This window comes from Sceloporus occidentalis, unplaced genomic scaffold, assembly GCF_023333645.1.
Source record: "Sceloporus occidentalis isolate IW3139 unplaced genomic scaffold, rSceOcc1.0.p SCAF_1, whole genome shotgun sequence".
Taxonomy (NCBI): domain Eukaryota; kingdom Metazoa; phylum Chordata; class Lepidosauria; order Squamata; family Phrynosomatidae; genus Sceloporus; species Sceloporus occidentalis.
The window spans coordinates 218,136,553-218,164,287 of record NW_028316981.1 but is presented as its reverse complement, the minus strand read 5'-3'; the positions used below and the strand labels follow the sequence as shown (position 1 = coordinate 218,164,287).

General features: G+C 42.8%; 2 protein-coding genes across 4 annotated transcripts in view; one reads left to right on the top strand and one right to left on the bottom strand.

Annotated features, from left to right (window-relative positions):
• The window catches only part of C1R (complement C1r), a 28,301-nt gene extending 24,389 nt beyond the window's left edge, over positions 1–3,912 (top strand). For both annotated transcript variants that reach the window (XM_089488966.1, XM_089488967.1), the window contains 2 exons: positions 233–307; positions 2,211–3,912. In XM_089488966.1, coding sequence (XP_089345092.1) covers positions 233–307; positions 2,211–3,040 — 905 coding nt within the window. In that variant the 3' untranslated portion in view covers positions 3,041–3,912. The remainder of the gene's footprint in view (positions 1–232; positions 308–2,210) is intronic.
• A 3,467-nt stretch (positions 3,913–7,379) lies between these two features.
• C1S (complement C1s) lies at positions 7,380–27,505 on the bottom strand. Of its 2 annotated transcripts, none has more exons than XM_089488963.1 (12): positions 27,368–27,505; positions 26,627–26,747; positions 25,939–26,140; positions 24,720–24,897; positions 22,323–22,448; positions 20,633–20,832; positions 17,115–17,268; positions 16,561–16,676; positions 14,985–15,063; positions 13,208–13,345; positions 12,772–12,846; positions 7,380–9,866 (listed from the first exon to the last, which is right to left on the bottom strand). In XM_089488963.1, the coding sequence occupies exons 2-12, from the start codon at positions 26,644–26,646 to the stop codon at positions 9,082–9,084; spliced, it is 2,073 nt and encodes a 690-aa protein (XP_089345089.1). In that variant the 5' UTR covers positions 26,647–26,747; positions 27,368–27,505; the 3' UTR covers positions 7,380–9,081. The 2 variants fall into 2 exon arrangements, with proteins under 2 accessions (XP_089345089.1, XP_089345090.1); XM_089488964.1 differs by having other exon boundaries at positions 25,939–26,137.
• Between the last annotated feature and the right edge of the window lie 230 nt (positions 27,506–27,735).

Genomic DNA, 27,735 nt, shown 5'->3' with positions numbered 1-27,735 from the left:
GATACCCCCATGCACCAGAGTTTGTCCCATTCAGTGTGGATTCCTGACTCTGTATAGCCTTTTAAGGGAGATGGAGAGGCTGCCAAATCACTTTTTTGCACTTAAATCTGGACTCAGCTCCAGCATGGGGAGTAGCAGGAAACTCCCCTGCGCAGATGAGTTCTCTATAGAGTTGAAAAATAGGGGCTGTTTCAGTAGAGTTTTCTCCCATTCTTCTTGTTTCTTCCCTTAGATACATATACCTGTTCTCCTCAGGGATCTTGGAAGGATCAAAATGGTGAGGAGGAGATCCCAGCTTGCCTGCCAGGTAAGTGGGGTTCCATAATTTTTCTCTCCACATTGTCATAAAACTGAAAGTATAGAGAGTGCATACATGCAGCAGCTAGTTACTATTGGTAAGCAGCACAGCAAATTACAGGAAATTAAACTTTAGAGATAGGAAAGCTCTCTTCAGGGTGCTAGGCTTAGCTAAGGGACTAAACAGACCAAGATTTAATGGCAGCCTTGGGGCAGAGTGGGGGTGTGGCGTCCTCATGCCCTAATGCTGCCCTGACGTTGGTGTCACGTCGTGCATTTGACAGCACAGTGGGGGACTTCACAGCACTCTTTTAGAGCAGCATTTAAACACACTGCGCCAAAGGAGAGCCAAAAAGCTGCTGCCACCACCGCAAAAATACCTTTTTGCCAGCACTAAAACTAAAGGAGTGGCATTTTGCCATTCTTTTTAGAGCCGGCAGACTGATGAGTCGGAGCCACAGCATGTACTTGGGGCCCCAATCCCAAGCAGCAGGACAATGCTCCAAAGCGGCAGTCTGTTGAGCCCCTAAGCTAGAACAGAAAAAAGACCAATGGTAAATCCACACCTGTAAAGTAATTTGTATTTATCTCGATGCCAAACATGTAGGAACACATGACATTCCTCTGGATTCAAAGTGAAAGAGCTTCTTTTCGATGCCTGATGGTTTTAAACTGATTTTTAAAAAACCCTTTATTTTCCAGGGGAAATAAAACAGTTTTTCCTGGTTTTTTGCAGCATGTGCTCTGCTGGATCAGTGTGGCATGGGGGGTGGGGGGTGTAGTTGGGGTGCAGGATACAGAATGGCATCTTTCATCTGGCAAGCTCATTGTCGCTATTTTACTTTTGACATTCAGTGTATGCAGGGTGGCTGGGCCTAATAAACCTTCCTTGCTCATTCACAACTGGGATGGAAAGGGACAAGGGCGAAAGACAGCCATTTTGGTCTACATCAACTCTTTCCCTCTGACCCAGGAGGTCCCAGACCTAAATGTGTCTGATCTATCCCCACACCATTGTTCTCATGACTGTGTTGGGAAGCAGTGGTGCCCCTTAGGAGAAGGAGAAAGAAACATTTATTTATTTTTTCTTCCTCCTTCTTGACCCTCCCCAGTCAACCCCCTCTCAAGAAGTCAAGCGGCTCATAACCAAAGGCTTCAGCCAGAATGAGGCTCCCAGCCACGAGTTCAGCCATGAGGAGATAGCCCAATCTACTCACTTGGGCTCACTTAGGTTGGGGTAGACTGGGTCCCCCTGGGTTGGAGAAAGTGGGTTGCTGTAGACTGGTCCACTTGTTCACGTTTAACATTTTTATGATCAGCAGTGTTTGTGGTCAATGGTGAGGGGGTAGATTGGGCCCCTATGAGGGTGGCCCTGGGCAAGTGAATATTTCTCAGTTTCACACCCTACACAATGGTGTTGTGTGGACAAGATAGATTCACCCTGTGTGCACCACCATGAGTTCTTGGGAAGCAATGCAGACACAAATATGAAAATAAAGTATATGTTTGGGACCAGAGGTGGAATTTTACTTCACTTGCACAATAGCTAGTCTAAAGTGTTGTTTAAGGTGACTGAAACTACTTAATACACAAACCATAGAAGATGAATGGTCAGCGGGAAGGGACTTGATCTTTTGAATACTCTGAGTGCTCTGTAGTTCTACCTACCGAAGTATCTGCAGTGTCCTCCTCTGGTTGTGTGAGACAGCAATAAAAATCTGAGGTATTGACAGGAACTATGATCAGTATTGGGCTAGATACACTGGTGAAGACAAAAAGCAAAACAGACAAAATGGTATGAGCAGAGCATGAAAGAGGGAAAGAGCAAGCGTATAAAATATTGACATTTTGCAGGGCCTGAAGCCAGAGAGATAGAATGCAGCCACCTTTCTAACCTTTGGTTTTCTTCACAGTGTGTGGATTGCCGGACAGTCCCATCTTTGAAATTCAACGGATTATTGGTGGCAAAGATGCCCCACCTGGCAGTTTCCCATGGCAAGCCATGACAATCATCTCTGGGCGTGCAGGTGGCGCATTGCTGGGAGACCGGTGGATCCTAACAGCTGCCCACACTGTCTTCCCAAAAGGCCAGAGTGAATCCGAGGAGACCCAGACTCTTGAACAGGTGGCTGAGAAGGCCGAAATCTTCCTGGGCCACACAGTGGTGACTGAACTCTTCAAACTTGGCAATCGGCCAGTCCGCAGGTTGTTTGTGCATCCAGACTATAATCCCAATGATGAGCATAATTTTGATGGGGATATTGCACTCATTGAGCTGCGGGACCCAGTAACTCTTGGCCCAGATGTACTTCCTGTTTGTCTCCCAGACCCAGGGAACAGCTCTTTTTACGTTCCAGGGTGGATGGGTTATGCTAGTGGCTTTGGAGTGGAGAAGAATATCCTTGCTAATAAACTGAAATACGCACCAATCCCAGTAGCCAGCCAGGTGCTGTGTCAGGACTGGCTGCAAGGGAAGAAGATTAACAGAAGGGACCCTGTCTTCACGGCCAACATGTTTTGTGCAGGTTCTCCTAATGAAGGGAAAGATACCTGTCAAGGTGACAGTGGGGGGGCCTTGACTGTCCGTGACCCTGTAACTCAACGTTGGGTAGCCACAGGCATCGTGTCTTGGGGCATTGGGTGTGGAAAAGGGTATGGGTTTTACACTAAAGTCATCAACTATCTGGACTGGGTTAAGGGCATCGTGGGGAAGGACTGGGATTCCATGCAAGCTGTCTACTGATGTGCAGAGGGAGCCATTGACGAAATTGTGATTTGATTTAGATTTCCTGCATGGCAGGGGGTTGGACTGGTTAGCCCTTGCGGTCTCTTCCAACTCTATAAGTCTATGGCCTGTTACAGACTGCCAAAATAAAGCTGCTTCAGGTCTCTTTGGAGGTATGCTATTTAAATGATGCATTGGTCCTAAGAGTCCGGAGGTCGCGCCAAAGCCACACTCCATTCCTAAGCACTGGAGTGCAGCTTTGGTGCAGCTTCCGGATTCTTAGGATGCATGCATCATTTAAACAGCATACCTCCAAAGAGACCTGAAGCAGCTTTATTTTGGCAATCTGTAACAGGCCTATGATTCTAATGAATGGTACCATCCACTCTTTTTTATTTTGGAAAGAAATGACATCTTTAATATGCTCTTTTTCATTATGTTACCAAAACCAAGGTACACCCCCACCCCACTCTGAATAAACAAATATGGCATTAACCCACAACCTTATCTATCAAAGCTCCCTTTCTTATTCATTCAAAGCTTCAGTTGGTTGATATATCAAATAAACCAAACATGTAACATACTCCAGTTAAACCAAAAATAAACTATAGTCATGTAATAATCTCCAAAACAATTTCTCTACTATTTGCTTTAGAAATAGGTAGATAAAAAACATATTAGAACAATCCAGTGCCACTGCTCACAAGAAGAATGTTATTGGCTTGTAGTTAATGGGACAACTGAGCAAGTTGTCCATGAAGGTGGGAGGAATGGTTCACAGCAGGAATGGTCATTTGTATTTTTCTTGGGGTCAATCCCATTCTTCAGAGGAATAGATTGATGTATAATCTAAATTCATGGGCTCTAAAATAAAGCTGTTGGAGTACAAATGTTGCATTCTAGTTGCCAATTGATGTAGGGGTAGAGGGTGAGGCTGATAGCTCCTTTTGTGTTTTTAGTGTTGAAACATGAATTTGAAAAGACCAAAAAACAAAGGGCACTATAAATAAGTTTTATCTATATTTGTTTAAAAGGGTAACAAACAATGTATATAACAAAAGTATACAAAAAAGGGAGACACAAGAGACTGCAGCAACTATAGGACCATAGCACTGATCTCCTATGCAAGCAAAATCATGCTCAACATTCTGCAACATAGACTCCAACCATACCTGAAGAGAGAAATCCCAGAGGTTCAAGCAGGGTTCAGGAAAGGAAGAGGCACTAGGGACCACATTGCAAACATGTGATGGCTAATGGAGCTCACCAAGGAATTCCAAAAGAAAATCAGCATGTGCTTTATAGAGTATAGCAAAGCCTTTGACTGCATAGATCATGAAAGACAATGGAATGCCCTTAAAGACATGGGAGTGCCAATAAATCTGATAGCCCTGATGAGGAATCTGTACTCAGAACAAGAGGCTACTGTCAGAACAGAACATGGAGGAACAGAATGGCTGTATCCTTTCACCCTATCTGTTCAACTTATATGCAGAACATATTATAAGAAAAGCAAGCTTGAACACAGTAGGAAAAGCGCAGTTAGGATAACCCAGGGTTATCCACCACTGAGTCGGGTTTTCGCTGGAGAATCATAGAATCATAGAATCGTAGAGTTGGAAGAGACCACTAGGGCCATCCAGTCCAACCCCCTGCCATGCAGGAAATCCAAATCAAAGCATCCCTGACAGATGACCATCCAGCCTCTGTTTAAAGACCTCCAAGGAAGGAGACTCTAATCGATCAAAGAAGGATCAAACGTGAATTCAAATGGGAATGATGTTCCTATAATCTGATTCTTGATTCACTTTATAGCCCAGTGAGAATGGGGCCTTTGAGAACTTATGTACTTGCTGTGGCCTGAGCTGTTTACTATACTTGAAAGCACAAAATATGTTTTAGTGTATAGCGTTGGAAATCCTCTTCTCTTCACATAAATAGATTTTGCTAAACATAGATTAAAATTTGGGAGGATTTCTGATAGCTAGATAAAATCATTTTACAGCTCAGATTTGTTGCCTAGGTTACAATAAGATGTGGTTGGTTTATAAATAATTAGATGGTGGTTCATGTATATTAATTACCTGCTAACTGAATCATCCAGTCTCAGATCTAACACAACAATGAAGCTATTATTATATTTTCCCATGATGGCTGATCTCACAGTAAATGTTTGCTCACACATTGTTCGCTCACAGAGTAGTAAGCGTTTGCCTGCATGCATTCACACCTTACTTTTATCCAGGTACTAGAATCCTACCTCATTTGGGGCACAGGTCCTGTGTAGTGCTGTAGCTGTACTAAATGAACATAGGCCCCATACAGACAGGCCAAAATAAAGCTGCTTCGGGTCACTTTGGAGGTATGCTGTTTAAATGACGCATGCATCCCAAGAGTCCATAAACCACGGCAAAACTACAATCCAATCCTAAGGATTTACACATGAGGATCTTAATCTAGTTTCTTCCTAGCTGCCCTTCCATGTCCTGGTCTTCTTCTGATTTCTTGACTGCAGTCTCCATTTTGATGCAGGACTGAACCCAGGAGTAGGAAATCTTTGAGTATATCAACGTCTTCATTCTCTAACTTAAAGCTATGGGACATTTCAAAAGCAGTGAAAAAGTTGGATGACAGAGGATCAATAGGGACTGTCCCTGCAAAATCAGGATACTTGAAGGGTATCTACCTAATGAGGGCTTGAAGTGTGTGTGTGTGTGTGTGTGTGTGCGCGCACATACACCTTCAAATGACATGTCACTTATGGCGACTCCATGAATTTTATAGGGTTTTCCTAGGCAAGGAATACTCAGGTGGCTTTGCCAGTTCCTTCCTCCAAAATATAGCCTACAGCACCTGGTCTCACATCCAAGTACTAGCCATAGATGACCCTGCTTAGATGCCGAGATTAGATGGGCTCTGGTGTCTTTCATAAAATACATTTAAAAGTAATTTTCCAAGTTGTGCTTCAGCTGCAAAACAGCTACTCTCCTGTTTTGAAATGTCATTTCCTTGCTGATCCTTATTATTTCTCCACACTCATTATCGGTATAAAATGCAATCTCTCCATTTCACTGTATGTCCATCCTACTTCCAATGGGTTACAACTGTCTTTTAACTGTCAACCTGCTTATCAATTTTGCTTTTCACAAGCCTCCCTTAATAACTATTCAACTGCTGTAGTAGCCTGAATCCAGGTAAAGGCAGTCTCCAGATTCCTTAGAGTTTATCGCATGGGCCCTGAAACGGGCCCATTGCGTCCTAAAATGGTGGTGCACACAGAATGGGATGGGGCTAAAGACGGCATTTTACTGCACGCTGGAACACCGCCACTGCTGCCGGGCGTTCCAATCATGGCCTCCCTCCTTTCCAGAGGGCACCATTTCTGAGAACTGTTCTAAAGCGTTCTCAGAAATGGCGCCCTCTGGAACGGAGGGAGGACACAATTGGAATGTCCAGCGGCAGCAGCGGCATTCCAGCGTGCAGTAAAATGCCATCCTTAGCCTCATCCCATTCCGTGCGCACCCCATAATTGTCCACTATTACCAGGGACAAAATGTGGAACAAATTCGAGACCAAACTGTAGGACAACTGCAAGACAAAACTCAGCCCAAAATGTAGGACATTTAAGAAAAATGGAGGACCTTAAATGTCCTACATTTTGGGCTGAGTTTTGTCCTGCAGTTGTCCTACAGTTTGGTCTCGAATTTGTCCTACATTTTGTCCCTGGTAACATTGGACAATTATGGCAACTATACCCTGCACGCACACGTTTTAGGATGCAACGGGACCTTTTTTAGGGCCCGTGCGATAAACTTCCTTGTCTGACATTCCTTTTTCTCCAAAATCTGTCCAGTCCTCCTTTAAAACTACAGAATGCTTCACGTTTTAATATTATGAGAATGACTACTTCTGTGGGTGCAACTATTTAACTAGAAGAGAGAAGTTACATTGAGGGTCCTTGCCTAATCTGGACTGTGAGATGCTGGAATAAGGAAGATGCTATTCCAGAATACTGCAAGCTCCTAACAGACCAGGGTTTCAGCATGAAATAGATAAAAGCTGTCCATGTAAAACTGCAGGATGGGAGGGATGGGAGGGTGGAGGGAGTCCAGAGTGCATTGAGCATTATTCTGGAATGGGTAAATAAATATTTGGCTTTTGCACACTTGTGACTTTGTGGAAGCTGAGTGAAACTGCACAAAATGTCAGTGTTTGACAACTGGGAGTGCCCTTTCCCAATTGTAGATCAATGAACAACAAAACAGCAAAGGTCCCCTCCGATCTATCTTTCAGATAAGAACAAGACAGAATTTGTGGGTCTGCATTTGGTGCTTTTTAAATACAATCAGACAGAATATGTATTACAAGGAATAATGATTTATTATTTAAAATATTCTTTGTTTTACACTGTAAAATCAGAACAGCTTCCAAACATGCAAGTGAAGCTAGGCAGATTCTCTGGCTGTGGCAAGGGCTTATTTCAAAGGTATGTTAATGTTTATCATCTTCGGAGAGAATGAAATGCTTTTGTTTTCCTGCTGGACACAAGAAATATGATCCCCCACCAAAACCACCTGCACTTCAGTAGCATAAACAAGGATATCAAGGCTCCTCTGGAAGTTCAGGAGGCATCCATGCAAACCTAAAATCTCACTTCAGGAAAAACAAACCTCACAACCTTCTGCAACAGCGTGGGATGCATTTGGTGTGTGTTTCAGTTGGATAATGCTTGTGATGAAAAACAGCTTCTCCTACCATGCTTTTTTAATTCCTTAGAAGTCTTTTAAAACATAGTTTCTTTTAGGTTAGGTAAACCATATACAAGAAGAGTCATAGTGGTCTGAGTGTTGGACTAGGACACATATTCACAAATTCCAAACCATTAGCAGAGGTATGATTAGACACTGGTATCGTGGGGAACTACATACATTCTCATACAAGTGTCCTCACTACTGCACATACAGTATTATAAAAGGAATCTTCCCAGAGAGAGCTTTGAATCTAGGGAAACTCACTTTTTGGTAAATTGATGTATTGCTTTCACACATCAAAACTGACCACTTTACAGATCTGAAAGTCTTGTATCACATCACCCAGCCCTTTGAAAATGTAGGGCAAAAAACATGATTTGCACCTTTCTGGATCCTATTACATTCAATCCCACTCCCATAACTGTATGAACATACGTTAATATCGCTCTGTACTGGCTCCAAGGAAGTGGTTTTATATCCACAAAGGCTCGAACTAAAATAAAAACCAGTTAGTCTTAAAGGTGCTGCCACATTCTCTTCTCACCCCTTCCTCCTAATTAAAAGAAAGGTTAGACACTAATGTTTTAGAAGAACACCCGCTCCTGCCTTTTCCGACACTAGAGTGCACAGCTCTTGTTTAAATTTTTATAACAGATGAACAGGTTGCTGAACTGCTATCACTGCTAAAACAAGTGAAGGTGGCTCCTTCCGTTGCAGCTTTGGGACTAGTGAAGTTGTAGCAACAAAGAAGTCACTCTTGTGGTTCTGTACAAATGCTTCTGTAAGGCCCAAAAAGGCAAACCAACTGATTTTCTGCAAGAAACCCAAATATCTTGGGGGAATAGTAGTATAACATAGGTGTCACCACCCAGGTGGGGCACACAGCATCAGTCTTTGATTTTGGTGCTCAAAGGAATGGCAAATGGCATTTCCAAATTCACCCACAATCCACCCACAGGGGACAATCCAATATGGCAGAGATGATTTTCCTGCACAAGGACTGCTAGAATGAATGATTAGTTGCACACCAAGACTGTACCTTCCCCAGCTGGTTCAAACTATAGGAGAAACTGCATTGAATTCCTGTTAACAGGAATTAGCATCATCTACCAATCATACATAACAAAGCATTCAGAGCTGCTGCTATTTTGCTTTTCAGAAGAAGAAAACAGGCAATGTAAAGCAGATTGTAGTCATATAAACCTTAGCTCCAAATATCCCTTTCATGTGCTAGCCCTTAGAAATGAACAAATTAAAATAGTCAGTGGGTGCCTGGGGAGACAAGCAGTGACCCTGATGTAGATGCAACTAGTCTTCTGGTTCTCTGTACTGGCTCATGACCCCTGCAATCCAATCCACATAGTTTGCCACCTTAGTGTAAAGACCATAAGTGCCACACTTTGGGCCCCAAGAAACTAAGCCAGCAACATAGTAGCGTGTCTCATTATGAGGATCTTGGATAGCATATGCCCCACCGCTGTCCCCATGACAGCTGTCCCTTCGGCCATCCCCAGCGCAAATCATATTATCTGTGAAGACATAGGTCAATGCATCTGCAGGAGGATCTGGCTTCACTCTCCGGCACATATCCATATCATGCACTGGGATCTTGGCTGCCCTGAGTTTCAGTGATGATTTCCGAGTTTCCGTGCTGCCCCAGCCAGCTACAAATCCCGTGGTCCCAATTTGCGGATCATATTCAGAAGATGTACCAGGAAGGCAGATTGGGGAAATGGTGGGCCCTAGTGTCACAGGTTTCTTCAGTCTCAACAAAGCAATGTCATTATCAAAGTTAGTCTGGTATTCTGCTGTACTTTTTGCCCAGTTGGGATGGATGATTGGCTCAGCCACATCGAGTGGGCTAGCTTCATTCATGGCACTGGGGCCAACTAGGAGCAGACCAGCATAGACAGTTGGGTTTGGGTATCCATCCAGCACATGGGCTGCTGTAAGTATCCATCGGTCTGAAATTAGAGCGCCACCACCTCGGGGATTCTCAAAATAGATCTGCCAAGGGAAGTTTCCTTCTTTAGCAAATGTACCTCCAAAAATCCTCCCTGTTTCTTCAATAGATGTATGGGGAACTCCACAGACTAGAAGAAGAAAATAAGAAAAAAAGAGCTTGCAAGATGTAGGAAGACAAGATCTGACAATTTATACTGATATTTAAATAATTATATGTAGAAAAAGCAAAGAGAGAGTACTCTGTAATAGTGTCATAGCAGGGGTCCAATTTAGTGCAGTGTTTCAGAGTGAACAGTGTCTTGAAGCCAGTGTGTGTGAACACACATGCTTTCCACAACACTCTCTTTGACTGATGTCTGTTTATGGCACATGGTAAAATAGACTGCATGCTATTAAAAATTGAGTATTTCACTGCCTTAAGATCCTATCTCTTTATAGCAGTGTAGATACATCCCACAACCTCAGGCCCCTCGAGGTGTATCAAATTACAGTAGGCCTTTGGTATCTGCTGATGTTTGGTTCCAGGAAGCAACCCATCCTACCTGTGGATACCAAAATGCATGGATGCTCAAGTCCCATTAAATACAATGACATAGTAAAATGGTGACCCTTATAAAAATGGCAAAAACATAGCTTGCTTTTTGGAATTTATATAGGTTTAAATTATTTTCAAGCCATAGATGGTTGACTCCATGGATTAAAAAAAAATCCATGGATATGGAGGGTCAACTGTACAACTCCCATCAGCCCCTGCCAGCATGGCCAATGTATATTCCAACACTTCTGAAAGGCACAAGATACAGGGATGCTATAGTGCAACAATGAGACAAAACATAATAAATGGTTTTTAAATAAAATCCTAGAATCAGAGTTGGAAGAGACCACAAGGGCCCTCCAGTCCAACCTCATTCTGCCATGCAGGAAGACACAATCAAAGCACTCTTGACAGATGGCCATCCAGCTTCTGACTGAAAACATCCAAAGAAGGAGACTTCACCAATCAGTGTCTTTTACTGTCAAACAGCTCTTACTGTCAGGAATCTCTTTTCCTGATGGAGTGCCAGGTATCAGGATGATCAGTGGGGCATTTCTCCCATGAGTTTCAAAATTGACTAAACTGGGAACCAAATTAAATCTGGAAACCATAAAGCTCTATTCGGAAAGACTTAGGGAGCTGAGTATGTTTAGCCTGGAGAAGAGAAGGTTAAGAGGTGACACGATAGCCCTGTTTAAGTATTCAAAGGAGTGTCATATTGAGGATGGAGTAAGCTTGTTTTCTGCTGCTCCAGAGAACAGGACACGGAACAATGGATGCAAGCTACAGGAAAAGAGATTGTACCTCAACATTAGGAGGAATGTCCTGACAGTAAGAGTTGTTCAGCAATGGAAGACACTCCCTCGGATAGTGACGGAGTCTCCCTCTTTGGAGGTTTTTAACAAAGGCTGGAAATAGCCATCTCTCAGGGGTGCTCTCAGGGCTCTGGAAGTTGGTATATAAAGCTAGTCTGCTAGCTCCGCCCCCTTGTGACTCACAGATGTGACTCACAGAAGCTCCGCCCCTTCAGCAACGAGCACACGGTCTCAAGCACACGGTCTCAAAATGGCTGCCAAGCAGCTCCTCTCCTTCTCCTCTCTCTGGCCGGACTGTTCTGGAGGGCTCTGGAAGTTGGTATATAAAGCTAGTCTGCTAGCTCCGCCCCCTTGTGACTCACAGATGTGACTCACAGAAGCTCCGCCCCTTCAGCAACGAGCACACGGTCTCAAGCACACGGTCTCAAAATGGCTGCCAAGCAGCTCCTCTCCTTCTCCTCTCTCTGGCCGGACTGTTCTGGAGGGCTCTGGAAGTTGGTATATAAAGCTAGTCTGCTAGCTCCGCCCCCTTGTGACTCACAGATGTGACTCACAGAAGCTCCGCCCCTTCAGCAACGAGCACACGGTCTCAAGCACACGGTCTCAAAATGGCTGACAAGCAGCTCCTCTCCTTCTCCTCTCTCTGGCCGGACTGTTCTGGAAGGCTCTGGAAGGTGGTATATAAAGCTAGTCTGCTAGCTCCGCCCCCTTGTGACTCACAGATGTGACTCACAGAAGCTCCGCCCCTTCAGCAACGAGCACACGGTCTCAAGCACACGGTCTCAAAATGGCTGCCAAGCAGCTCCTCTCCTTCTCCTCTCTCTGGCCGGACTGTTCTGGAGGGCTCTGGAAGTTGGTATATAAAGCTAGTCTGCTAGCTCCGCCCCCTTGTGACTCACAGATGTGACTCACAGAAGCTCCGCCCCTTCAGCAACGAGCACACAGTCTCAAGCACACGGTCTCAAAATGGCTGCCAAGCAGCTCCTCTCCTTCTCCTCTCTCTGGCCGGACTCTCTCTCTTCCCTTAACACTTCAAAGCCAAACTATATGGTTGCCCTCAAAGGAGAACCAACTTTCATCTCTTTTTTTTTTGCAGGGGGGGGTGTGTTCCTGAGGTTTCACCAGCATCTGTGGCTGCTCTGAAGATGCCACCCACAGATGCTGGCAAAACATCAGGAAGAAACTGTTCTAGAACATCACCACATATCCTGAAAAACCCACAAAAAATTATGGATGCTGGCCGTGACAGCCTTCAACTTCACATTTAAACTTTTTGTTCGGCAGTTTATTGTTCAGGCAATTTATGTACCTGTAGTGACAGAGAAAATGTACTCTTTGACCCATTTGAGGAACTAGGGCAGTAAGCCAAACTTGAGCAGACTCCTGAAAAAAAGCATATTGGCACAGACACATTCACCCTAGGTTTGGGGCTTTGGTGTATTGAGTCCAAAATAGTTAAGCAAATAAAATACAAAGATTTGCAAATCACTGGCAACAGCTTTAAACCACTTTGAGTTGTTGAAGCACTTTACATATCTGTGCTGGCAGAGAAAATGAGAACTTTCAATACAGGTAGCACCTTTTATGAACTCAAGAAAGGTCATGAAAAGTGATTTGTATTTTCTAGTACCCAGTGATATCAACATTTAAAGAGACAGAGAGATGAAAAATTAGGCATTGTACCTGGGACACAAACTGGAAGTTCTGTTTTCTCTTCTTCATCTACCCATTTCCCACTGGCTGAACACCGATAAACTCCTTTGGAAATAAAGAAATACAGCAATGAGTTCTGATTTTTCTTTAGAGTCAGGATTTGATTTGACCCATTAAATATTTCCTTTATTCTTATGCAAGAGTGCATGCTCAGGATTGCATAACATGGATGAGTAATGCCCCTGCTTTTAATGAATGCTGAATATGTCATTTTTTGGTAAATAAACCCACTGATTTCTTGTCTGTAATGGAAGCAACGTGAATGAAATTTTTCCTACAAGTTTCACAACGATATTAGAATGATGTACAAATAAAGCTCTCTTTAACAGACCCCATCACAACATGCCCAACCCTAATTCTTCCCCTGAAAGTCACCATAAGAGGCGTTGAGAGGGATGGGACACACCTTTTCCATTGCGCTTTGGTGTATAATAGGGTTCATTGCAATCATAGCGGACAGTGGCTTGGTAATGAGTCTCTTCAAATCCTGACAGGTAAATGACTGCCCCGTTTTCAATAGGATCAGGCACGCCACAATTTACAGCTGCAAGGACAAAGAAGAAAAGATGGGAGTTAAAGTAACACTCTCAGCTGCCAACTACTCAACCTGTACTCAACTAGGGCTGGCCAAGGCTCTTCTGTTTCTTCTTCCTGTATACTGCATCATTGACACAATATTCCAGCCCATCGTTACACCCCCTTCTAGGACCAGGGGCTCATCTACACTGGCCAGAATACTCAGGCTGCCCCACATTCCCCCCATTATCTCTGTACTATGGAGAGACACATGATGGCTGTCTACACAAACATTCCCACTGTTACCCATCACTGCTACCACAGGCCCAAGTCACTCCCTCTGAGTCAGAAATGAGGCACCCAAGGTAATCTAATGACTGGGCACCTCAGGGAACATTTGCTTCAGCAGTGGCACAGTGAGACCTGTGTGTAAACAGACTCCCAGCGTCACTCCAGAGTGCCCCAAGTTCTCCTGGAAAATCCAAAGCAAAGAGTAAGTCTTTTTAATCTGCTTTAAGGCAGAGATGGAGTGGATTCAGTGTGGAACTGCCCTCGTATGGTGAAGACAGTCTGCTCTGGAATCGAGGTTTGGCCTTGCATCATGAAGACAGGGAACCGTGAGGGTGGGGAGAAACTGTTTACATGGCCCATGCTGAAATACTCTAAGTCTAAAGGTAAAGGTAAAGGTATTCCCCATTGACAAGTTTGTCAGGTCATGTCTGACCATAGGGGGTGGTGCTCATCTCCGTTACTAAGCCAAAGAGTCAGCATTGTCTGAGACTACTCTGTGATCATGTGGCCAGCATGATTGCACAGAATGTTGTTTACCTTCCCACCAAAGTGGTACCTATTTATCTATTTGTATTTGCATGCCTTCTAACTGCTAGGTTGGTAGAAGATGGGAGTTCACCCCATTACACAGCATCTGGGCCTTGAACTGCCAACTGCTGATCTTGCAATCAACAGAGTCAGTGTCTTAACCACTTGAGCCACTGCATCCCTCTAGAGTGACATTAATTCCCCACAGAAGACCCCCATGTATTAATGCCTCAAGTCATACAGACAGTGGATTTTTATTGTACCAAGCAGCAGCATTCTAGCTGGCCTGAGCTTTGTGGGATATTTTCTTGGTCTACAGGCATCATAAAGGAGAACACTCATTCTCTGTGGTTGCAGACCGACAGTATGAGAAGAACTCTACATTTAGCTGGAAGCTGCCTTGAAGTTCCTACTGCATCTGATTACTGAAGAAGCAAAGTGCTTTTCAGTCTAAATGTATGCTTAAAAAGTTGCTTGCCTCTTCAGCATGCAGTGATAATGAAGTAACTTCCCTGTCTCTCTAAAAAGTGTGGTCCTATTGACTGGACAGATGAGGAACCACCCCCTTAACCTCAAAACCATTGCTAACTACTGGGAGGTATAAAAGATGTACGTAGGCTTTGCAAAAGAGGAAGCTGTCTAGCTAATATGATGTGCTTGGCTCCACGTCTGGTGACCTTCCACTTTCACTTTGAATAAACCCACCCTCTGGCCTATCAGCACCAGTAGGCATCAGCTGCCATGCCATCACATGTATTTTCTCTGTTATAGCATTCTCAGGACTACCTGAAAGTGTCCCAGTAATCACAGATGGAGCATAATCCACCACTACAGGAAGCAGCACTTACGGACACATCTGCGGTCAGAGTTGCTCCACTGGCCATTGCTTTGACACCTTGAGTGAAAGGATGTAAGGCTGCCTTGTGGCTGAAGGAAAAGAATTCAGAGACACTCAATTTAATTCACCAGAGAAATAAATCATAAGTACATCCCCTCCTTTCTCCTTCCCTAGTTGCACTGAGGTGATCTCCCACATTTTATACAGTTCTTATAGATGTTGGATGAAGATGGGAAGCTCTGAGCTAATTACAGTTCTTAGTATTTCATCCCCATCCATCAGAACAGCTGCACTTTCCCACGTTTGTTTCTTTTTCCCCTTGCCAACCCTGTTCCTGTCTTTTCTCTTGCTTGGCTTTCTACTTCCTTCAACTGTTTTGCTTTCCTTCACTAGTGATATCTAGATTCTGAGTTCCTTGTAAGCAGAGGACTCTAATCCTCCTTATTTTTGCTGTCAGGCACTCAACAAGATGATTCCACTGTGTTGACTATTCCATTAATCTCATAAAGATGACCTGCTGCAGAAACTGGGAAGGCAAACAGCAGAACAGATAAGCAACTGTCAGGAATCAGGCAAAGTGTCTAACATTTTCAGTTATAAATGTTCCACCAACATTACAAAGACAACTGTCAAGCTCTGCATGGAGGGATGGGAAGTTTACATCTGGAGTCTGATAGAGCAGGCATAGTTGCTCCTACCCAGAAAGAGGTAAACTACAGTCATCCTAACAAACTGAAATAGCTAGTCCATAACCCATATTGCCTGGGAAGACAGGTGAAAGTCTCATCATGTATGAAGACTATCAGTCCAGATAACATATTACTGGGGGACTCCACTTGATTCTCATTCTGTGAAACAATCTACTAGCCATCCTCAGTCTGTTTCCATCTGGCTGAAAGACTGGGCAGCTGGGTTGTCTGCCAACTGGGTTTTGGCCAGGCCACTCTCCTGCCTGGTCTCAGCTCCTGATGAATCACATTACTGCACTACACTGTTATAGCACTACTATTTCACTTTTACTGCCCAGGCTGCCTCCTGTTGCATTCTGGGGTTTGTAGTTCAGTGAGGCCTAAGCGCTCTCTGGCTGAGAATTCTAAATACCTTTCCCTCAACTGCAAATCCCAGGATGCAACAAGAGGCAGCCAGAGCAGTTAAAGTGGAATAGCAGCACTATAAGAGTGTAGTGCGGTAATCTAGACTGATGCAGAAGGAATCCTCTCAGCATCAGTCCCATGGTACAGCATGGCTGGGAAGGACTGCTCTGCACATCTGCATCCTTGGTTCAGAACACACTGCAGAAACCATCCAGTTTGAGACTGCTTTAATTGCCCTGGATCAGTGCTAGGGAATCCTGGGAATTGTAGTTTATTGTGGCACCAGGGCTCTCTGAGACAGGCAGCTAAATGTTTCACAAAACTACAAATCCCAGGATTCCCTAGCACTGAGCCAGGGCAGTTAAAGTGATCTCAAATTGGATGATTTCTGCAGTTCCCTTTGGACCCTTGATGCATTAGAGCCATGCCCAACTGCCAATAAGATTCTCAGAAATATTTAGGAATGACTTCACTTGATGGGTATGGACTTACCATCACAACCTCATAGCCTTCTGCACAAGATACCATTACAGAATCCTTAAAGACATAGCGGTCTCTTACGGGATCCAGAAAAGAATTTGGAATAACAGTCTTCGGACAGGGCATTGCTTTGAACAAAGAAAAAGTTTTCAGCAAGCTGACACAAATTTTGAAGGTGCTCTCTTTCCTATTTACTTCCTTGATCCCTCTGCCATTCATAGTGGAGGGATAGATGACTGATATATGTATGTAACATTCACACAGGTAGCCAGATAATGTCCATTACCCATACTAGCAACCCACACAAAAATACCTTTTCTAGCAACAAACAAGGTGTCTAGCCTCCAAACCCCACAATATCTATTCAAAATTTGTCAGTGTGAATAGCAACATAAACTGTATTCTGCAGCAGTTCATACCAGCAACAACTGCACCATCTTTTGTACTAGACAGTTAACTCATGTTTCACCTTTGATACTTGCTCTTTTTCACTAACAGCCCCTTTCACATTCACAAAATGCTCACTTCACTATCCTGCATGTTTTCCTTATAGGATTTCTACTCACGATCCCCGAAGTAGCGCAGTTTCCAGCCTTTGCCTTGCATTGCATGATCTGTTTGAAAGAAGATGTCAACAATATTGCTTCTAGTCTTGATTTCTGGAGGCCCGGTGAATATATTGCCACAGTAGGGGCCAAAACGCTCATCTCCTGCCAAGATCTGTAAAAATAACCAATAAGAATATTGAACTAATATACTGTAGAGGAAAACAAAAGATGTAACAGTGGAAATCATGGGGAAAACGTTCAAAATCTGGAGTACGTTAGGAAGAGAAGAACTTTGATAGTGAAACAATAACACTTGAGGGTAATTCTACATGGATGCAAAGAAAATAAACCCCACTATAAATCTATTGTTGAAATTATTTTAAATGGTTAATGAAATAAAGTTTAAGAATGTGCTAAATACTTAGCAATCACCTCTGAGATTGGCATTTCTTGGAAAGAACACTGCAAGCTTGAAGCACATTTATTTGAGCAATTGTATGTGGGATAGGAATGTAAATTTTTGTTTGCCTAGAATTATAGAATCATAAAGTTGGAAGAAACCTCAAGGCCATCCAGTCCAACCACACTGTGAGATACAGGAATACGCGATTGAAGTATTTCTGGCAGATAGCCATTCTGCCTCTGTTTAAAAACCTCCAGAGAAGGCAGACTCAACCATCTCTGAGGCAGCATCTTTTACTGTCAAACAGCTTTTACTGTCAAGAATGTCTTCCTAATATTTAGGTAGAATCTCTTTTCCTACTTGTGCTTGGAATCCTTAGCATGTGTTATTAGACAGAATCCTGCTATCAATGGGTTTCAACATATTGGTTTAGAATTCAAAAACACACTTTTCACAGATGATCTTTTATTGTTCATTTCAAAGCTGCAGTAGTTGATCCCTGTTTTGATGGAGTTGGTTAATACTGTAATTTGGCACTGGGAGGCCTGGTACATACCGCCAAAAAACGGCATACCAGGCCTGATACTAGGGTTAGGGACTGCATGGCAACCGCATGGTCCCTAACCCTAGTACGTAGGGATGGCATAACAATGGAGGTGCCCTGTGTACACAGGCACCGCCATTGTTATGTAAGCGCTGAGTGGCATCTGCACGTTGCCACGTGGCGCTTACATAACGAGTGTGCCAGTGGTTACGCCGCCCCTGTGGCTTAAAAAGAACCCGCTTTTCTCAGGTTCTTTTTCCACCTGAGAGAATCAGTGCAGTTTGGTGGTTGCAGCTTCCCTCCAGAGGAAAAACAGGCACCGGCAGGCCGCTGTTTTTCGGCGGTCTGTACTGCGCCTGAGACAAAATAGACTCTAGTTTATTTAAAGCATGGCAGTTTCAATATTGTCCAAATTCTATTACTTAGTGTTATTGTTGTGTGTTTCCAAGTCATTTCTGACTTATGGAAACCTTAAGGTGAACCTATGCATGGCTTTTCTTGGCAAGATTTATTCAAAGGAGGTTTGCCATTGCCTTCTCCTAAGTCTGAGAAAATGTGACTTGCTCAGGATCACCCACTGGGTTTCATGGCCAAGCTAGAAATCCAGCCCCTGGTCTCCAGAGTTGTAGTCAATCACTCAAACTACTTAATTGAGTATAATTATTTCTTGAGACTATTAATCTTAATAGAAGTAAACGGATAAAAGATTTAGAGCCTTAAAAATGAGGGGTACAGTGAACATGATTAAAATAAATGTTATACCTAGAATTGTTTATGTTATTTGTGGAATTCCTTTACCTATGTCTTGCAAATATTTTCAAAAATTAAATTCAATGTTTAGGGGTTCTGGGGTGTGTGCGGTGGTGGAGGAGGTATCTCCTCCTGGAAGGAGCAAATTCCAGTCAAAGAGAGAAGCTTCAGCCTTCCAGATCTTATATACAATTGGGCAAAAAGGATGTTGACAAGTTGGAGCGTGTCCAGAGAAGGGTGACCAAAATGGTGAATGGCCTGGAAACCATAAAGAGAAGAGACTTAGGGAGTTTAAATATTTGAAGGGGTGTCATACTGAGGATGAAGCAAGCTTGTTTTCTGCCGCTTTAGAGAATAGGACCAATGGATGCAAACTACAGGAAAAGAGATTACTTTTCAGTATTAGGAAGAACTACCTGATGGTGAGAGCTGTTCGATGACCCTTGAGAGTGTGATGAAGTCTTCTTCTTTGGAGGTCTTTAAACAGAGGCATGGTGGCCATCTGTCAGGAGTGCTTTGATTATGTCTTCCTGCATGGCAGAATGAGGTTGCACTTTATGGCCCTTGAGGTCTATTCCAGCTCTGTGATTCTATGCTTTTATTCTATGTTTCTATATATGTTATCTCGTATTCATTTTTGGACAGATCCACTTAAAGTAAGTTATCCACCATGGTCAACCTTGGAATACTCATTTTTGGCACCTTTATTCAAATTGGCAGTACTGGTTGCAATTTGACTCATATACTCAGGCCAAATTGATTTTAGGGGGAGGGGCGGACTCCAGATTGGAAAATTGGTAAGGAACCATTTTTATGGAAGGTATGGGCCAACAGTGGGATTGTTAACTTAAATCAGATACAGGGTAGTTGGGGCTGTTGATGATGAGTTTTTGCACTCTACAAAAGCAGTTTGAACTACCTCTGTCAGCTAACTGGCAATATCTACACTACACACATTTGTTACTATCCAGATTTGGCCCTGCAGCTTTAAGGGCATCCAAGTTTCCTTTAATATTAGGAACATTAATTGAGTATCCCAGTATCCAAAACAATTATTTACACACACACACACACACACACACACACACACCACACACACACCACTTAAATAAGACTATATATATATATATATATAAAAAACATCTTAACCACTAGGCTACTGCATCCCTATGTGTATATAGTTATCAGTAAATAAATATGACATGCAAAGTTTAATAAGACATGCAAAGTGCTTTTACATGTCTTATTAAATCAACAAATTTAATCAGCAAATTGTTAAAGGTGTAATACTGCTTATGCTTCCTTGACATATATTTTGGAGTTGTCCCATAGTAGCTACATTTTGGAAGGAAGTAATCACATAAATAAATTTGGTTTTGGAAAGTTTCTTGTTATTCAGGGACATGCATGCTCTTTTGAACAATTTACCCACTTCTTGGAAATTAACCAACGGTCAATGGAAGTGGATATTTCATGCCCTTTGGACTGCTAAAATTCTGATACTTCATTACCAGAAAGGTATGTTTTCTTCCACCTGTTATCCAATGGATAGAAGGTCTAACAACACTTGCAACTGAAAGAATGATGTATAGACCAAATTTACACATGGACCTATATTTGAACATTTGATCTGCTTTTATAGAAATTTATGACTGATGTGGTTATTTTTCCTCCTTTTGTGTTTTAGTTTTCCTGTTTTTGTTATACTAGAACAGTATTGTATGTAACTGAGATCCCTTTTCAATATAAATACAAATTGCTTTAAAAAAAAAAAAAGAACAAATACAGGGAGATCCAGACTTCTAGACATCCTCTTTATCTCTCTCTGCCATAACCTACCCTTAAGGCATCATGACAGTTTCCTTCCAGACCAGCTGGCTCCACATCGAAGTCCTTCTTTCCAATGGTCAGGACGACCCGATATCCTGGTTCCAAAGACACACGGTAATCACACTGCGAATTCTCCGGATATAAGTCAGGGTAGTTGGGGCTGGTGATTTCGCCAGATAGTTCAGTAAACATGTTCCCAGTGCAGTTCACTAGAGTTTAGGGAAGAGGAATGGTCACAATATCAGAAACAAAATTAGCAGATGATGTTTCCTTGGAAAAGATGCTGCTTAGATTTTAAAGGCAGCATCTTTGGGGCCTTGTGTAAAATCAAATAGCCATTTCATTAATGATACTCTGTGTGTGTGTTTGTGTATGCAAAACATCACAGCAAATAATAAGTGCTGAACTGTTCATCCCTTTCCTGCCATCTGAACATTCAAAATGATGTTGTTGCTTTTTCCTTCTGTGTGGTTTGTGGTTTTTACAAAGAAATAACATTTCCTATGTTTAATTTTTATATCTTTAATTGAAAATGTTTGATCATGAAAACCAACATTTAAATCCATCAGTATCAATTTGCATAAGCCTATTTGAATTGTTGTTTTCACTGGGCATGGCAGAATCACTTCTGAAGTTCCATAACTTCATCTGCAATGTGTGTGTGACTTTCTATTAATTTATTCCCACATTCCTAAAATTCAAGGACTTAGATCAAACAATGAACAGTGTTTTCTCAGGTCGCATATCATCTCCCTGGATTCTACTGCAGAATCCCAGATTCTTAAAGCTTGAAGAGACCTCAAGGGCCCCCAAATCCAACCCCCTTCTGCCATATAGAAATGCACAACTAAAACATGCCTGAAAGATGCCCATATGACACATTGAGCTAATTCAGATGCAACCCCCCCCCCCAAAAAAAAAAATCTAAACTAACATTCTTTAGGAGTGAGCAAGTGTGCTGAGGCATGCCATTCAATTGCTTTCACTGTCTCCTTTTGCCAGTAGAAGTAGAAGTCTCTGGGTCTGTATGCATGGGGCAATAGCCTCGGGCCAGGAACAGGTAGACAGGATGCCATCTTGGCAGATCTGGCCTCACCCCATCCCAACCAGCCCTTAGGACAGTTTCAAAGGTAGAGCAGATGGCCACATGCCGCTGTCTCCACTGCTCTTTGTGCAGGTCCCAGACATGGTCTGTGAGGTTGGAAGGTGGTGCTGACCAAGTGAGTGAAGCCAGGCACCCAATTTCTGTCTTTTGGTGCTCTGGCGGGATCCTGCACAGTAGAACAGCAGCGGTGGCCATGGGCAAATTGTCAGTGTCAGCTCCATGGTGTGGCAGCAGATGGGCATCTGAATACCTGCCCGTCGCCAGGCCAGGCCAGGTAAGTGCCAGGGGTGGCAATGAGCCAAATCTGCAGGCAGAATACAACAGGGTTGTCCTGTCATACCCTGTCCGTGCATTTGCACGCTAGATCTCTAGTTTGTTTATCATTATGCAGGGACGTAGCCAAGGGGGGGTGTCTGTGGGGTCCAGACCCCTCCTTCCATTAGATACAATGAATGGTGTGCATCTGTCTCCAATTTGTCTGCTTCTAAGGATTTTCATATTTTCAAAGTAGACTGCTGAAATTCTTTCCAGCTAAGGCATTAGCAATTAACATAAGGATTGCTATTGTTGAGGCAATATAGATTAGTCTCCTACCTCCGCATGTCTTTTGATCCTCATGCAAGAAATACTCAGCTGGGCAAGAGCAAAAGTATCCACCAATGTAGTTATTGCAGTAATGACTGCAAGGTTCTTCTACAAAATCTGTGCACTCATTCACATCTGCAAGAAATGAAGAGTGGGAAATAAATAACAGAGATGCTGGAAAAGAAGCCTCCCTCCATTCTGGCAATGAGAGGACAGATACTTCATTTGTGGAAAAAACTTAGTTAGCCCTACTTTGTTGCCACTCTCTGGCACTTCACTTTAAGTGAGCTGTGCCATTTCAAATAAGCTTATACATTCTGTCTTCTACGTGCCAAGACACATTGACCCTATATAGGCTCCTGACATTCAGGGTGCTTGAGAAGAATCAAACAGTACCTGCATTAAGGGGCACACCTCCACATTATAGTGTTGGCCCGATCAGTTCTTTTGCCCATCTCGTTTTTGTTTATGACAAAATAGCAATTGGAGGGGATTGTGGGAGAAGATGACCAAACTGAAAATGCAGCTATTGCCTAATGCACTCTGGTCACTAAGGAGATTATCACACTAAGGAGTGATGGGAGCATACCAGGATGTTCCCATCACTTTTGTGCCAAGATGACATTGCACAATATCGCCATAATCCAGTTGTTATCACATGAATAAAAAGGAATTCTATGGCTGCTTTTTTGAATAAAGTCCCACAAATAAAAAGCAGTCATAGAATTCCTCTTTATTCACCTGGTAAAGAGGGATTAAGGATGACTCACGATGTCATCTGATAATCTAAGCACACTAGTGTGATGGTGATGGGAGCATCACAGTATGCTTCCTTCACTTTTCCCAGTGTGAATTTTGGGAGCAGGAGAAAGAATGAGAGAGAGAAAATGAAAGAGAGAGAGAGAAATGGACAGATCAGATAGAGAGACAGACATGCACTGAGAGGAAAAAGTACCTTGCAATACTTCTTGAAAATGGAAGATATCAGATTCCTACCAGATCTTACGCCCACAAAGCCTTAGATATGCTCCTGCTTTTCCTTTGTTATCTGAGGGGTCTATTCAGATGCTACTGTTTTTAGTGTGACAGTGTGAACCATCTCACTCATGCATTCCAGGTTTGTTATTCACATTATGGATCCACATTGATGCACATCTCTGCAAGTTCGATTACTCACACGTGCAAGCAATCGAATAAAGAAGGAGTCAACAATGTGAATGCATTTGGAACATGTTCAAGGCATGCATCATTTTATCCTGGGTCTATTTGGGTCTATTCACATTGGTTATTCACTGATGTGGATGTTTTTTTAAAAACTCAGGGAAAACTGTGATATCAATTATCCCACATTAAGTAGTTTTTCGGCAGCTCTACCTAAACTTAATCAGGTGCATTTGAGAAATGTGTGAACAACAGAGATTTAACCCGGATTCATCTTGGATTATTTTCACAGTGAGAATAACCCCTGAGGAACATTTACTATGAATCTTCCAGCTGGTTTCTCCAGTTTCCCACTCTTCTATCTTAAGCACCTACACAGAGCCATTCACCATCCATATAGAGCCACCAATTCAATACTTGCTATACCCCTCACTTTCATGTGCTGACTTTTTGCACAGTTTTTCCATGGATGAAAGTTATCAGTTGCAAGGAAAGGTGGGTTATGCTGTTCTTTTAGGACTTGCTTCAACCAGTCAAGGGCTCCCTCTGGGTGCTAAGACCACCAGCTCTACTTTTAAAAAAATCAGTTTGATACAATGGCAATGAGCCTTTTTTGTACACCTTGCCATGTCATACAGCAGTGGTTCTCAACCTTCCCAATGCAGTTTAAACCTTTAATACAGTTCGTCATGTTGTGGTGACCCCCAACCATACAATTATTTTCATTGCTACATGCAAATATATGTTTTCTGATGGGCTTTGGTGACCTCTGTTAAAGGGATTAACCCCCAAAGGGGCTCCCGACCCACAGGTTGAGAACCACTGTCATACAGGAACATTAAAGGAACACTGTCATTGTCAGTGTTGTTGTCATTCAAGGAACATTTCAGACCAGTTGTGGCAAATCCACAGGAGCACTTACATTTCTGGCCACCTCTTGGTCCTAGCAGTTGGGTAAATATATGCCTTGCAGCAGGGGGAGTACATATATGTGTGGGGGTAACGGTTTGACCTGTGACAATAACTTTACTACAGTTCAGGGGTATTAAAAATTAACTGTAACTGCTCTTAATAGGCTGACCTTGTCTGCAGTGTAATCTTGAATGGACCTTTGAACCCTACAGAGACTCTTGCTTCCCTGATCGTTGAAAACTGAAATGGTCTCCCTGAAGCCTTTGTGTCTCAAGGCACTGCTGGAAGAAAACTTGTATCTGCAAAATGAATGAAGAACAGCAAAGGGCTTACCCACTGCAGTATAATAAGCAGCAAACCCAGTGAATCTCTCTTCATTGGAAAAGTCAGACTGAAAGGTGACAGTCAAGGTATTGTAGGGGACATAAAATTCCTCCAGAATATAAGAACCAGGATGGCGTCTTGTCTTCCGACCACAAAGTTGACCTTCTACTTGGTTACCAGACACAACCTGAAAGGAGCAGACAGATAGTTACTTTGATCTCTGTACCTGAAATGTGTCATTACTGGTACAATGTACATCCCTATGTATTAGGTTAGATCCAAATTTAGTCACACTTTGAGCAGGCTCACTGAAATCCATGGATTTAAATGAATCATGATTACTGAGGCCCACAATACATATAACTCAATCCAGATCCACTGTTTTAATATGTACGTGCCTCATATATCCTTTTAAACTGATGTGTGTTTTTAACTAATGTGTATTTGTTAATCTGTAATGTTCACTGCCTTGACACATGGGGACTCTAGGAAAGAGGCCCATCAAGCAAAGTGGGACATGCCCTGTAAACATTATAGGATTATTCTGTTATTTCATAGTAAGCAATTTAATGAGATACTAAAGAAAACATGTTCTTCCTTGTCTCTCCAAAAAGTAAAGGAGATAATATTTTTCATAGCGGCTGAACATCCTGAAAGGAGCCTGAATTATTTCTAAAAAAGTCAGGGCCAAATTCTTGACATAAAGATATGGGAAAGCATACAGCAATGAAACATATTAATTGATTACAGGTAGAAGCCTAATATATCTGAAGTCATTTAAACACACTAAATAGTATCAGCTTAACAACAAGCACATCCTGGAAATGTCAAGTGCTTGGCACTTATCATTTATAATGAGGGGCATATTTACACTGAGAGTCAGGATGAAGAGTTACAGCCAGACTTAAAAAAAGAAGAAGAAGAATTCTATTATCCATGGCACAAGCATCACCAAGATAAAGGTGAAACAAAAGAAACAAGTACATAGTCCATGAACAATAACATTAAACTCTCTTTAAAAAACATGCAAACCTGCCAGCTGTGTCTAGGCCTCTGAATGTAACCAATGGAGTACAATTTGCAACCGGCATCACATAACTTCTCTGTTGTACTGCTAAACATCATGATTGCACAGCTTCGCTGGTGCATCTTTATCCAGCAAATATTCCCCCTGCTCAGTTGCCCTTCTTCTGGTCCCTCCCCACAGTAAAATGGCATGGCCCTTTACCTTCACAAAATCATACTCGCAGTTCTGAGATGGTTCTATGTCCAAGTGGGTGAAGTAAAGGCGGATGCCATACCCTGGAGGAACGCTTATTTCCCAGGATTTTAGAGCGTCGTTGGGATAGGCCTGAGGATAGTTTGGAGAGAGGATCTCTCCATACATGGATGCCTCTGTGCAAGCCAAGAGGAACCATGAGATGAAGCTGCTAGAAGAGAAAGAAGAAAATGAGTTGTCTGCCACTTTCACACTCAGGTCCCATCTGTGCACGAAGGGCTAGAAGAGCCTACATCACAGCTTGGTTTCTCATCCTTAAACTGTAGCCCTACAGACCAGAGTCCTCTAGTGATTCAGGATGAGCAAAAGCAAATTTGTTTCTGAACACTGCAGAACTGAGGAAACAGAGGAAATTTTCCATGTCTGAGGTGAATGTCTGAGGTCCCTAGCCAGCTGCAAATCTCTGCAAGATGTATCTAACCATGTAGTTACCCAGAGGCAAAAGAGGATTGTTGTTGGTAAAAAAAAATGGGCATAGGAGCAAGAGATTGGTAAAAGAAGGGATGGATGCTTGCCTGCAAACCCCACCATTGAAGTAGCCCTCCAGGAAAAGTAGCTGCTGACCAGAGTCCCACATGAGAACCTCCATATCTTATCTCATTCAGTGCATGCTTCATTACGGCATTCAATAGCTTACCACATCTGTAAAAACTCCATCTCAACTTCTTCCTCCAAGCCAGAGTGCTAAAGCATCAGATTTAGATAAACACAAGACACTGCTGAGTGGTTTGCTTCTTTCTTCTTCCTCTGAAATAGACCTGGTTAGTAGGTAGGAAAATGGAATTAAATCCCAGGTCACAGAGAGGTAAAGTAGTAAGTTCAGTACTCTAGCAGTTAGTAAGGAACACAAATTCTGAAACAGTGTTCGGTAACCAGATGTCCACATGTCCACAAAGTAGCAGGGAACTCTTTAGTCTGAAGGTGGTCACTGAAGGCCCGAACAGACAGGCCAAAATAAAGCTGCTTCCAGTAACTGTGGAGGTATGCTATTTAAATTATGCATGCACCCTAAGAGGCTGGAAGCCACGCTAAAGCCACACTCCAGTCCTAAGGACTGGAGTGCAGCTTTGGCACAGCTTCTAGCCTCTTAAGATGCATGTGTCATTTAAACAGCATACCTCCAAAGTGACTTGAAGCAGCTTTATTTTGGCCTGTCTGTTCGGGCCCAAAGCTAGGAAGACTAACTTGCCAAAGATACCTGCTGCAACAAACCATGGTACAAGTGTGACAAATGCTTCCACCCCACCCCAAAAAACACAATCATATCCGGGAAAGCATAATCTTCTTTCCCAGCGCAAATGAAAGACTGGCCCCATAACATTTTACCTATATCCTAATATTCAGAAATATCTGATCCATTTTTTTGAGAGAGGTTTACCTTTTATTCCTTCTCTCTTCAGCTGTTTCTCTCTCCTGCTGCCTCTTCTATTTTCCTCTTCACATTTCCCAACACATACTGCCCTGAGATAATTGATATTGGTTAATTGAAGAACTCTGTTGCCCTCTGCCGTTTGAAAGTTGCATCCCTCACTCTGTTCCACTGCTAAACAATGTCAAAAGAGAAAGCAGAATTCAAATGCTCTAGTTGCACAATCCTTATGTTTAGTCAGGCCTACATTCATGATAGAAGTTTGGATCCTTTAAAAAAAAATCCCCACCCAGAGAAGTCAGATGACTTCTGCGAAAAGAACTGAGGGAAATTCCAAATTCCTGTTTAAAAACAAAGTTACAATATTAAGCAACCAG

Coding starts and splice junctions, on each gene's coding strand:
- C1S (XM_089488963.1), bottom strand. CDS start 26,646: ATGGAGTTTTTACAGATGTG. Junction 17,269..20,632: donor ACTGTCATGATGCCTTAAGG/GTAGGTTATGGC, acceptor TTATTTTTACAG/ATCTTGGCAGGAGATGAGCG. Junction 13,346..14,984: donor CTCTGACCGCAGATGTGTCC/GTAAGTGCTGCT, acceptor TTGTCCTTGCAG/CTGTAAATTGTGGCGTGCCT.